At 54.3% G+C, this 13,178-nt stretch overlaps 1 protein-coding gene across 2 annotated transcripts in view; it reads left to right on the top strand.

The window, feature by feature from the left end:
* The first annotated feature begins 656 nt into the window (after positions 1–656).
* MGAT5B (alpha-1,6-mannosylglycoprotein 6-beta-N-acetylglucosaminyltransferase B) overlaps positions 657–13,178 on the top strand; it is a 63,477-nt gene continuing 50,955 nt past the window's right edge. For both annotated transcript variants that reach the window (XM_065647920.1, XM_065647919.1), the window contains exons 1-2: positions 657–724; positions 6,645–6,757. In XM_065647920.1, coding sequence (XP_065503992.1) covers positions 657–724; positions 6,645–6,757 — 181 coding nt within the window. The remainder of the gene's footprint in view (positions 725–6,644; positions 6,758–13,178) is intronic.

The raw sequence follows: 13,178 nt of genomic DNA, 5'->3' as shown, positions 1-13,178 counted from the left end.
AGCAGAGCTGCAGGCTGGTGCTGCCCGAGCCTGACTTCAGACCCCCCCCTTCTCCCCAGAAGTGTGGCTCACCCTGCTTCTTGCAGCCCCCCAAAGCAAACAGCCCCCCGCGGGGGCTGCACAGTGGCGATTCTGGTTTAACCCCCCCCCCCCTTTTCACAAGGGTCACCCCCGGCTCCCAAAGTCACCACGCTGGCGAGATGCGACCCCCAAACGGCCATTCTCCCCCCCAAAAAAACGTCTCTCCCCATCCATCCCGAGGGAAGCACGGCACCCCCCGCCCCCGGGAATAACCCCCCGGGCGCCCCCCGCTGCCGCTAGATGGCGCGCGGGGGCCGGCGCAGCCTGCGCGGGGCGGAGTTTCCTGCGCGGAGCGGCGCGGAGCGGGGCAGGGAGGGGGCGGCGCGGAGCGGGGCAGGGAGGGGGCGGCGCGGCGCCCCGCACGGGCTGCGCGGAGCGGAGCGGAGCGGCCCCGGCGATGGGCTCGGCCGGCAGCGGGTAGGGCTGAGGGCGGGCGGGGAGGAGGCTGCTCCGCGCCCGCTCCGCGCCCCGCCATGCGCCCCCGCGGAGCCCCGCGCTCCGCCCGCTGAGCCCCGCTCGCTGCCTCGGTGGGTGGGGGGTGCGGGGGACGCCTCCTCCCCGCTCAACTTCGAACGATGATCACAGTCAACGCGGATGGGAAGATAATGGTCAGAAGATGCCTCGTCACCTTGAGACCCTTTAGGTAAAGTTGTTTTCCTTGTCCCGGCTCCCCCCGCCTTGCTCGGCCCCCGCGGTTCTCGGAGCACGTTTTGCGGGGTGGGCTGGGCTGTGGAGCGCTGTGCGGGGGCGGATTGAGCCCGTTTTAGGATGTCAGGGATTCAGGTGAGTTTGCCCGCAGGTTTTGCACGCTGGTCCTGCAGCACTCGCTGGCTGGCGGCTCCCAGTTCACGCCGGTGTCTTTTGGGGGGTTAATTATAGGGCTGCTTGTCTTTTTTAATACCTTTCTCAGAAACGTGAGTATCGGTTCCTCTGGTTTAAATCCGCTCATGCTGATGGGGATTTTGAAACCTGCGCTGAACTGGCAGCAGGGCTGGGGTTGATATCCAAGCCTGAAATCCTCTGGCTCCTGCATGCCCGTGCCCACCTCTGGTTTCTTCGCCTTGGTGTAACTCCCCATTTTTGCCTCCATGCGTTTGCTTCCCCCCTCCAGTCCTTGCTCTCCAGTTTCCTTATTTCAACAGAGATGCACTTTGGTTGCTCCCAGGCTTCGGACACATGGGAGATACCAGTAATTCCTTGGTTTTAATATGGGAAGAGGGACCAGAAACCTTCAGAAAGGGAAAAGGCAGGTGGGTGAAGCACAGGGTGGAAGGAGCCAAACTTGGTGGTTCCCAGTGCTCTCTGCTGTATTTGGGGGCTGGGGATCACTTGGGATCACTGGAGGGATCTACTTGCTGCCTTTTGGCTTAGCCCAGGCTACTGGACGAGGGGGCTGTGCCTGCACCGCTCGCTTGTGCTCAGGTTTGGAGATGTCGTCTGGTTCTCCCCTGGAGTTGCCTGGCTCTGCGATTCCTGCTGCTGGATCCCGCGGCAGTGCCCTGGGGCTGGGGGACAGGGCCAGGCTGATGTCAGGAAGCAGTGACGGAGCAGGGACATGAAAGGTCCCCATGGTTCGGGCTTGCTCCTAGCGTGGGGTGGGGAATGACTGTGAGAGAGGTGGGAAGGAGCTACACACCTCAGGGGTACGCTCTTTGCCTGGCTATTTGCTTTCTTAAGTAGGTTTGAAGTCCATAGCGAGGAAGCGACTGGCTTGAGCATGGCTGTCCCTGTGCCCTGGGCATCACTCCTGGGGTGTGGGGAGCCCATCTTCAGTGGTGACCTGGGGTCAGGCTGGGGGAGCACAGGGAGTGAGCCGCAGGGTGGTCACAATGTCCCTTTAGAGGTTGGGGGGTGTGTGGACGAGGGGTTTGTGATGGTAGGAGGGCACCAGGCTGGAGGGTCCCTGGTGTCTGGAGCAGAGCCCCTGCACAGCCCTGTCTGTGTGCCCTGGGCTGGCGTCTGCTTTCGAACCAGTGCAGACCAGTAAGGGTGCCCCTGGAACCAGTAGGGTTACCCTATTGTTAACCAGTCAGGCTTTCCTTGTGCAAGAGGAGAATTCTATTCCCAACGCCCTCTCCTAGCTGCCCTGTGCTGTCCAGCTCTGCATCTCCTCCGCATCAGTGTCATGCTGAGCCTGACCCTTCCACATCACGGTCCTGTGTCACTTCGCTCCCAGCCCAGTGCGGGCAGGCATTGGCATTGCCCTGCTCCAGCCATAACCCAGTGCAAATGAACACTGCTCCCCTAAAATCAGCACCCCATCTTCTCAGCTGATGTAAATCAGGGACTACCTGCAGGGGCAGAAGATAGCGGCAGTCAGAATGGGCCCAGGATTTACAATCGGGTGCTTGTTGCTGGCATGGCAAAGCCTTGCTGCTCTATGGAAGCCCACGGTGCGACCCGCTGTCTCGTGTAGACTCCTGGCAGCGGTGCCATCAGCAAACAGCGAGGAGGAAACCTGGCCCTTTTCACCAAAACATTTCATTAATCACCCTCCAGACATGCTTAGCAAAGCAATGCAAAGCCCTGAGCTGTGAAGGCGCCTGCAGCAAATAGGAAGGGGAGAGAGAGCAAATCAGTGTAGGGACGATTTGTAGAAATGCCCAAGGATGGCTCTGATTGATCTCAGCAGCAAAGGGTGTTTCATTTGTGACAGTGCCAGATTTGGGCAAGAATTCACCGCGGAGCCCTGGTCCAACTCACCCAGCTCTTGGTTTTGCTGAGCATTGGAAGTTCAGGCAATTTTGCCAGCTGGAAACCAAAGCCAGGCTTTCTAGGTGTCTGTCACATGGGCCAGTAAGAGAATTCACTGTAGTCCTCTTCGTGGAGGAAGATTCTTGTGGCTGAGCATCATTTCAACAGCACCGTGACAGTGTCGGGCTCTGAGCAAAACAAGGTTTGCAGGAGAGCGAGCATTTTTGATTAGCCTGGCTGCTGCTGTTTGAAATTGTGGTTCAGCTTTTAGGCTCAAGAGACTTGGGTGTTGAAAACTTGTCCAATAAAAGATATTGCCTTTCTCTGTATCTCTTGCGTTCCCTGTGCACCTGCATAATATTCTCCCTGTAGGTCCCAGCTGGGTGATGCAGCACCGTGGGCAGACAGTCCCAGTGTCACAGCCCCATCCCGCTGGGCGCTGCTGCCTTTCCTCTCCCCATTGTCTCCCAGCTCACCGCTCAGACCCTCCTGCCCGCATCCAGCTTTCAGTTCCATGAGCCAAAGTCCGAAATGACTGGGGCATCACTTCCAATTTTCACTAAAGACTTGGAGAATTTGGCTTCCTTCTCTTTTGGGCACTGAGCCAGGACACAGAATTGTGAACATTTCAGTTTGGGGAGGATGTGGAGAGGGACTTGGCACCAGAACCATGCCTGGGCGATGAATTAAACGTGACGTGTGATGACAGGCAAAGCCAGCATCCACAGGAGATGTTACTTGATTGTTGGAGCTCTGTGGTCTTCAGTGAGCAAGACCTGATTTTGGGGCCAGGTGTACCAGTGCATTTGGTGGGCAGTTTGGAAGATCTGGGCCCTGATAGATACATTTTACCTACTTCATGGTATTTTCTGCATAAGGAGTTTCAGCTCAGTTAAGGCTGGGCTGAGCATTTTTATTCAGCTGGAGAAGATGAGCACAAAGTAAGAGATGGGATCCTCAGGCTGAGTGTCCATCCCTGCAGCCTCCCTGCTCCCTGGAGCACGGCTGCTGCGCTGGATCTGCTTCTCTCCTAAGCATGTTAATCCTGGTTAGGCTCTATCTAATTTTTTTTTTTTTGGGGGGGTGGGGAGGGGAGGAAAGCATCCTGCATCTCCTCCACTTTCTCTGTAATACAGTCAAAATCAAAAGATTTTGTTTCCTAATGAGATGCTACAGCACATATCACCTTTGAATCTTTTTCTTTCCTTCCTCCTTTTTCTTTCCTTCCTCCTTTTTCTCTCTTCTTGGTGTTTCACTCCTTGCCAGAGTATAATTATGAGCATTAAAATGCATAAAGGTCTTGCATGATGATGAAGATATTGTCAACAGGAGGGGTGAGAATGAAGAGCAGGATCAGCTCTGGTTATTTAATCAGGTGATGCTTTGTTAAAATAGCCCTTGAGGAAGGGGGCAGCTGGCAGCAGGGCGGGACCTTTGGGTGGGTTTTGTACCACGATATGCTCCCAGGGAGGACCCTCGGTTGTGGGCTTGGCTTTCACCTCCTCTTCTTCCTCCTCCAGCTTGTGCCTTCTCCCCTCTGCTGTTGTTCTGTGCTACCACGGAGAGACTTTCTATAGCTTGTTTAAACTGCTTTCCACCCCCCAGGGCAGGCTCTTTCAGAAATAAAGGAGACTTGAGCTGCTTTGCCCCTGCACAGGGATGTTGGGCAGTTTTACTGAGCTGTGCCTGACTGCGGGTCAGGGAGTGTTTGCACAGGGCTGAGTGTGCTGCTTGCAGAGCTCGTTAATGCTAACGAGCCCAAGGTGTTGCTTTTTCTCTTGATTAGGTGGGAGGTGAGAAGGGCATTGGGAGCTGCAGGGTACTGCTTGTCCAGAGCCCATGGCCAGGTGACCTTGGTCTGCTGGGACCCGGCTGGGGACAGACGGACGGAAGAACAGACAGACAGGGGTGAGATACCCATCTGGGGTGGGCAGGGCTGATCCTCCTGGGGCCAGGCAGAGGAAAAACCCTTTGCTCTTGAGCTGCCTGATGCTGAGGGCAAAGCTGCCTGGGTCTGGGCTCGGTGTGTGTTGGCTGGGCGAGAGCAGCATCGGCGCTGGTGGGATGGAGGTGGGAGCCCGTGGGGTTCCGGGAGGCTCCGTGTCTTGCCCAGGAGCATCTCCAGGCAGGAGAAGCTCCTCCAGCAGATCTCACCGGGGAAGCCCAGTCTTTGCTTGACGCTGTACTTCAGCTCTCCACAACATCTCCTGTAGCTAACAAGTGCTTTGAAGCAAGTTACTTTACTTGCCAGCCCTTTCCAGCAACAGATAATTGCAATGCTGGTGTGTTGTAGCCCAGACTTAATGACTGGCTCCTAATCCTCTGCCTTTTAACAACACAATAACGATTAGAGGGCGTGCTTTGGCATTCCCGTTCCTTTGCAAGCCTTTCTCTGCAAAAGCCTGGTTTTGGTGTTGTGTGGCTGTGCCGTGTTTCTGTGAGCAGCTTCTGTGATAATGTTGTGAACTTGCAAAGTTGAGTCACCGATTCCTGCCCTCGGTAGTTTGCTTCTCTTCAGCTCAGGGATGCTGAGAGGCAGAAATGCCAGCGGGCACCACTGAGGGCTTGCTCAGCTCCCTGCCCCACACAGGATCTGTCTATTTGAAGACAAACCCGTTGTTTCCCAAGGCTGGCTGTGAGTTGTCTTTTCTCCTTTTCCTCCTTGAAATTTTCCTCGGGTTTGGCTGGCTGAGATCCCCGGTACGGCTGTGGCTCTGGGAGCTGTCATACGCGGTGCCTGGCAGCGGCTTTGCCCATGTGTCTGCTGGAGGATGCTCCAGCTCCATGAGGACCTGGAGACAGTGGCAGCATCCCTGCAAATGTGAAGAGGCCAGGTCATTGTGCTCCCTGGTGCACAACCCTCGTGCTTGCACAGAGCTCCTCCTCCAGCCTTTTCACACCCAAAAAGTTACTGGCCTGGACTTGATATGAATAGGAGCAGGGCTGAGAGCTCCTGCCTGTCTGGCAGCTGGAGGTGACCACGAGCTTGGCCGGGAGTGACATGTGGGTTGGTGTCCTGTGTGGCACGTCCCTGTGGGACACACTTTCTTGCTGTCCCGGTCCGCGCTCCGGATGAACAAAGCGGTGATGGGACAGATCCAGGTCACTGCATGTGCCATCAGCGCTGGTCCCTCCTCATCCTGATGAGCACAGGGCTGCCCGCGCAGGCGATGCCAGACACCGTGGTAAATACCGGTGGCCTAGTTACAGGGGAACAAAAGACCTTTTTTTGAGGGGAAAAAAAAAAGAAAAGAAAAGGTTTTATTTTTTTAGATCCTTTGAGAGGAAGGGAAGTTACAAGGTCTTTCTTTTCTCTGGACCCTCCCAGGAGGAATATGGGAATTATTTATTGTCATGGTTTCTGCGGTCTGCTGGGGCTGTTGGCTCTTGGGCTGGATCTCATGGAGCATCGAGGGCAGCTGAGCTCTGGTTCAGCTTTCCCACCTAAGGTCCAAGTCCTTCGCTCCCTCTCCAGGCCCGGCCATCGCAGCAGGCTGCGGGGATGTCGGAGGGTGTTCTCTGGCAGAACCCGCCTGCTCGGTGCCAGGGCTTGAGCAGAAACATCTCAGGGCTTTTCACGAGGTGTGTGTGTGTCTGGCTGTGGTTGGGGTGAGGTCCTTGTGTGCTCCGGTGGGGCTGGGGCCGCAGGGATGCTCCTTGCTGGGGCTGGGTGGGGGAACCGCTGGGATGGAGTGGTTGGGAGGGAGACAGGGGTTGTCCCAGCTGCCTCTTCCAGATACCCCCCCAAAAAAGTGGCTCATGCTGCTGTGCAGAGGGGTTACCTGCGGGGACGAAGGGTGGCGGGGCTGTCCGAGGAGTGAGCTGGTTGCTTGTCACACCTTGCTGCAGCTTTGCTTTCGCTCCCGCAGGATATTCGTGCTGGGCATTGGATTTTTCACCCTGTGCTTCCTGATGACGTCGCTGGGAGGGCAGTTCTCAGCCAAGCGCCTGGGGGATTCACCCTTCACCATCCGGACCGAAGGTAAGAGCGGCTCTGTGCCCGTCCTGTCCCACATGATGCTTGATGGCCCCTGTACATGTGGTCCAGCCGAGCTGACAAGCGCCAGGGATGCAGGGAGGATGGTGCTTGGATGCCTCCATCCCCAAGGCCCCCTCCTGACTCATCTCAGGGATGTCAGGATGGCTCAGGGTCCTGTAGGCCCTTCTCGTCTTCTAGAAGAAAGGCCTTGAGGTGCTGGAGCGAGTTGAGAGAGGGGAACGGAGCTGGTGAGGGGCTGGAGCACAAGGGTGATGGGAGCGGCTGAGGGAGCTGGGGGTTCAGCTGGAGAACAGGAGCTGAGGGGAGACCTTCTGATCTCTGACCTGCCCGAAAGGAGCTTGGAGCCAGGGGGGGTCGGGCTCTGCTCCCCAGGAACAAGCGCCAGGAGCAGAGGAAACGGCCTCAAGTTGCGCCAGGGGAGGTTGAGGCTGGATCTGGGGAGCAATTTCTTCCCCAAAGGGCTGTGGGGCACTGGAACAGGCTGCCCAGGGCAGTGCTGGAGTCACCATCCCTGGAGGGGTTTAAAAGAAAGTTGCTTTCCTCCAGAAGGAGAGGACTAAAGTGCTTGTTTCCAGAAGCTGGATGGTGCTTGTAAACTGCTTAGTTGACTTTCGGAGAGATGAATGTGCAGCCCGCGGCAGCTGGCTTTGCTGTCTCCCCTGTGGATGGAGCACGTGTCACCTGTCATTTCTGCCCCCATACTCCCCTAATTGTTCCCATCATCAACTCCATTAAGCCCCTGCTCCAAGGGACTGGGCTTTGCCTGGCTGACCTCAGGCAGAGCAGGTTGCAGGATTGGTGCCTTTCAGTATTTTCTGCATGTTTTATCACGGTCAGGGTACCTGCCCCTGCAAGGGGAGCAGGTGCTGTGTTAACGTCCCTGTCCCCATGCCAAGCTCAGCTCCCAGGAGGGCTGGTTATAGGGGATTTTTTTCCCTCTTGGAATGAGAAGCGGCACATGAGGCGGGTGGGCAGAAACCCCTGGACCACCACCTTCGCCAGACTTGGCCTTTGAGGAAATGGGTCCTGAAAAGATTCCTGAGTTCAGAATAAAAGGTGTCACTTGTTACAGCTGCCCCCTGTCCCAGGAAAGCCCCCAGAGTCCCCCGGGAGCTTGCGGGGGGCTAGAAGAAAAGCAAAGAGGGACTAATTGATTGTGGGATGAGCCCAAGCTGAGAGGTGGCACAGGTTGTGCTGCAAACAGCAGCAAAGCTTTCCAGAAACCTGCAGAAGCCCCTGGTCCCACCCCAAAGGGCTCTAAAATTGTGTTGAAACAATGGCAAAAAGGCAATTATTTATCTTCTTTATCTCCTTTCTGGATGCCCTAATTTTTCAAGCTTTTGGTCTCTTGTGTCTGTAACTGGCTAAGGCAAGTCCTGCTTTGTTAGGAAGCTCAGAAATTCAATGTAAACTCACCCCCCCCCGCCTTTTTTTTTTCTTTCCAATTTTTGGATGGATTTGGCAAGCAAGGTATTGCTTCCAGATGAATTGCTTCAAATTTGGCTGTTGCTGTTTCTCGTTGGGGAAGATTTGGTTCATTCATGGTCTCGCACACCATTTAGAAACAGAGAGCATCCTCTCTCCTGTCTCTGGAGGAAGGCTGCTGTTTTGCAAGATTATATTCCTTGTCCCCAGGATTTGGCAGGTGCATTTTCTAGCTCTTTAACACCAAGTTCAGGCTGTTGGGGTTCATCCTTTCCTGTGATACTGGTACATGGGGACTGGCCATCCCGCAGGGTGATGTAGCTGTTCTCAGCTGGGCTCCCTGCACGGAGCTACACGGGGTGAGAAACCCCGAAACCAGAGCGGGACCAAGACCTCAGAGCGTGTACGAGACTGGGGCCATCATTGTAGACCCCTCTGTCACCTTGGAAAGGTTGTGGCTGTTGGGGGAGGCTCTGATGGCTGGAAAAAAACAACTGCTGCACCCATGGAAAAAAGCAGGAGGGACAATGCACGCGGGGCAACCTCATCAATGCCGCTGAGAAATGGGGAGTAAAAGCCTCCGGGAAGCTGGTGAGGTGGGAAAACTCCATCCTTGGAGACTTTCGAAACACATTTGGCTGACATGAGGCTGTGGGCAGCTCGGTCTGACCCCAGGTCTGCTCTGCTTGGAGCGGGAGGTCAGGGAAGGGACTCCAGAGGTCCCTCTGGGCTGGGGTGACGCTGGGCGCACGTGGCGGAGCGCGGGTGCAGGTCGGAGTCGGGGCGGGTCGGTGGGAACAGAAATGGATGTGCTTCTTATTAGTGCCGCGAAGTCTCCATAGGTCTGTTTGAATAACAAATCGGCGTTTAATTAACATGCGTTATGGATCCCAAGGAAACCCAAGAAATATTGGCGGTTGTTATTGTCGCTGTTAAACACACAAAGCTGGTCTGAAGACGAGCTCAAAGGAGCAGGTTAATTTTGCTGGACTGATTAGCTCTTAATGTGCGTAATGGTGGTAATTGGGCCAGTATTCACACAAACCTGGACAGGTTCAGGGTCGTTGGCTTTGGAGGAGTTATTGGGTGCGTGGCCTCAGGTCTGCCATGTGTCAAAGCCCTGGCTTGAATATCTCCTGGGACTGGGCTCCCAGTGTGAAACCTGAGTGCTGGTGGTCCCGCCTGGGAAGGAGCCCGGACACCCTCCTGTCCGTGTGGGCTCACCAAAACATTGGGTTTAATGTTTCGAGCATTATTCATTAATCGATTGATTAATTTTGTATTGTGAGCTGCCGACATCCTCTCCGCACAAGCTCTGGGTGCGAGCTACTTTACCAGCATAGCCAGTATAATTAGGGATGTTTGCGTGGCCCTTCCTGGGGCTGATCCTGGCTTTTGTGGCGGTTTGCTCTGGTCCTGGTTTCCCCGTGTCCTGCCAGGCTCAGCAGCGATGCTGCGCGGTGCCGCGATGCCGCTGCCCAAGCACTTAAGTGGCCACAGGGTTAGGGTGGCTGCAAAGGGCTGGGAGGTTGAGTCCAGCACCTGAGCACTTAAATCATTTGCATTGGAGAAATCCCGTTGGGTTGTGGATAAGTGGTAAAACCCACAGATCGTGGTCCAGGATAGGCTGGGGCCGTTCTTTTTTCTCTCTGGGTGTCCTGAGCAGCTCAGCACTGAACCTCGAATATTCCAGTCCAAGGGGAAGCTTATGAAACCATCCCCAGACTTGCCCAGAGCTTTCTTGGCTTCTGAACTGTGTGAGCAGCCAATTGAAACCAAAATGAAGGTAGACGTAAGGCAGGAGCATGAAAAGGAGAAATGGATAATGTCACAGTCCAAAAGTTAATCCCATTTTTAATTTTACTTTTATATGAGAATCCCCTTCTTGGAGGCTCTCTCCAAAAGCCAAGTTTCTCAGTATGTGCCAGAAATCATTCCTCTGGTGGATTCTCTGCTCGGTGATTCGATGCAGCACAGGCTTTGCGTCTTAACAATAAATAAAAAAACCTTCTGAAATGTAAGTTATTTTATCCTAATCTGCTACTGTCAAGTAAACACAGACAAAGTTTCCTTTGTTTTGAAATGGCCATGGAGAGAATTTGTTCTACAAACAAAGCTAGAGAAAAAAATAGAACAGACAACTGTATAAATTTTGAATGTGGGAGATGCTTTGGGAAGGGCTCTAGACTCAAGAGATTTGAGTTTTCTGTGCCCTCTTCTCCTTTTTAGAATTTAAAATGTGTGTTTTTAAAAAAAATTTGCTTTTTAAAATTTGCTTTTTAAAATTTGCTTTTTAAAATTTGCTTTTTAAAATTTGTTCTTTTTCTCTCTCCCCCCCGCCTATCTTTCAGTTTTGCTTTACTGCTGGAGTGAAGCTGTCTTGGGGCAGGGGGCTGATCCCGAAAAAGCACCCAAATCTTTAATTGCGCTGCTGGCGGTGTGGCCGGGTGGGTTCGCCAGCGCCCTGTGCCCGTGCCCCGCTCTGACATCGGCGCCGATGCGCATCCCACTGGTGGAGCTTGCTGCTGCTGAGGATTAGCGGAGGAAAGCAGGTTATTAAGTGTTAAAACGTGATTAGATATAGCTGGAATATTGCCTGCAATTGCTGTAGCTAGTTTAAAAAATGGAAAGGCTTCTGATTTCTCCCGCTGTTGGCTCCTGTATGGGAGGGTATAAGGTGCTGGAGGAATTTGCTGCAGCCCCAGGGGATGTGCAGGATGGGTCCTGGTGTCCTGGTGTGGCTGGAGCTGAGCTCTGCCCTCCCTGTGGGCTGCCGATTCCTGCAAGAGGGCTCTGATTTAATTTCACCTGACCTTGGTGGCACTTTGATACAAGTGCTTTGAGTGATTCATCTGGATAACTCAGTGCTTGGGGTCTGTGTGCTGCAACAGCGGTTCTCCTGCTGAGGTCCTGGAGTCTCGGTGCCTTTGGGAAGTGGTGGTTTGCTGAGTGCTGGAGTTGTGTGTTTACTCTGCCCGTAACTGCCTTTTTCAACCCATTTTCAAGTGTTTCCTGCCTGGATTGGTGCTTGGCTTGAGAGCTCAACAACTGCCTTTTTCCACCCCAAAATGAGCTCCCAGCAGCATCTCCAACTGGTTTCCTGGTGGTGACCGCAAACGGGTGCTGCGTGGTATTTCCTCAACCCCTGTGGGGACTGGTGACAAAGAAAGGACAGGGATGGGGTGAGAGCTGATTTTACAGCACAAAAAGCTAAAAACAAGTGAGCAGGGGTGAAGCACATCTCTGCAAGGCTGTTGCACCTTGCCCTGGGGTGCTGAGATGTGTTTTGGGGTCTGCGAGACACTGTCCCAGGTTGGCCAGAGAGGCGGTGGATGAAGCATCCCTGGAGACATCCCAGGCCAGGCTGGACGGGGCTCTGAGCAACCTGAGCTGGTGCAGATGTCCCTGCTCATGGCAGGGGGGGCACTGGGGGAGCTGGGGAGGGCCCTGCGACCCAAACCGTTCTCTGATCTTGTCCTGCATGCAGGCTGCGGGTGAAGCTGCTTTCTTGAGGCATCAGAATGGCTCTGGCTTGTTGTGTTGGGATACGGGATTCTCAGGAGAGGTCCTGCAGACAACAGGCAGGGCACGTTGCAGTGGGAACGGTGCTTAACATCACCCAGACACAGCCCTCCTGTGTTCCAGCTGCTGGAGCGCTCTGCCTCTCCCACGGCTGTTGCTTGCTCCAGTTCCTGGAGTCTCATCTGCTTAAAGCAATTTCTTCCATCACTGAACATAGAAGAGGAGGAAGAGGGAGGTTGTTTCGAGCTGTGCAGCACAGCTGAATACTTTGGTGTTTGTGGCTTCTGCTTCTCTCCAGAGGAGGGGTGTTGGTGGAGGGGACAGAGGAGCGGGAATTGTGCTGCAAAAGATAATGTCGAAGGTTGCTCGGGGTTTTGTAGGGCATCTTCACCGTTCCAGAGTCATAACACTGTGAAGTGATGAAATCTCATGTTAGTTCAGTCCCTTGAACGGCTCCCTGAGGAGCGGAGCAAAGAGGCCAAATAGAAACATGAGAATGTACATGATCTCCTCGGGGGGTCCTTTGCTCCTGCTCCTCTCTCTGCTGGTTTTCCTTCTGCTTCAGCAGCGTCCCAGCTGGGTTAGCATGGCCAGGTACCATCAATTTGTTCTCATGGAAGATGCAGAAAGGTCAAGCTCCGATTTGCTAACGATCAGAGTGAGTTTGAATAAGTCTGTCATCCATCCTCATCATCCGCAGCTGTGCTGCGAGAGGAGGAGAAGGGGCATGATCCTGACCCGCTGTGCACCCTCTGCGTGGGGCTGATGGCGAGGGAGGACAGCAGAGGAGGGGACAGCTCAGTTCAGCTCTGCCCGCGATGTCCTGGCTGCTGCAAGATGCTGCTCGGCCCAAAGGAGCTTTAAAGCAAAACACAGATGTGTCCATCCTCACATCCCCATCTCTCTTGGGAAAGGTGATTTCTGGACCCATTTGCAAACTTGGGTTGCTGCCACTTGTGACAGATTCCAATCTGCTCCTCAGTTATTTCTCCTGGGCAGAGACAGGAGCTTGAGTTGGGCAAAATACCCAAAAGTTGCTTCGTGGTTTTGACAGCCCTTTGTCTTACCTGACCTCACTGGAGAGAGCACCCGGGAGTGAGAGCTGGTGCTGCTGCCTCCTTGAGATGTCATGCGCAGATGTGCTGTGCCAGAGATGCTCATGTTCCCATTGCTTTCAAAAAGTCATGCGAGCTATAAATTTGTCCCGCTGCCTTTAATGCATGGTGAAGGCGACAGGAAAACCAGTTGCAAAGTCTCGTGTAACCAAGTGGCAGTGACGGAGGGTGACACGGGCAGAGTGACGGAGGGAGCCGGGCAGACTGTGCCGTGCAAACTCAGCACTAATTATTTGCAGTTTCTTCCCCAGTGAGTTATAACCCTGTCCCGGGCTGCTTGTGTTATGTTTTGATGTTGAGCAGCTCTGGATAACTGTCTGCAGCAGTTTGTAAGCAGCTTG

The sequence above is a fragment of the Caloenas nicobarica genome, chromosome 18 (assembly GCF_036013445.1).
Source record: "Caloenas nicobarica isolate bCalNic1 chromosome 18, bCalNic1.hap1, whole genome shotgun sequence".
Classification (NCBI taxonomy): Eukaryota; Metazoa; Chordata; class Aves; order Columbiformes; family Columbidae; genus Caloenas; species Caloenas nicobarica.
This window is presented reverse-complemented; position numbering and strand designations above follow the sequence as displayed.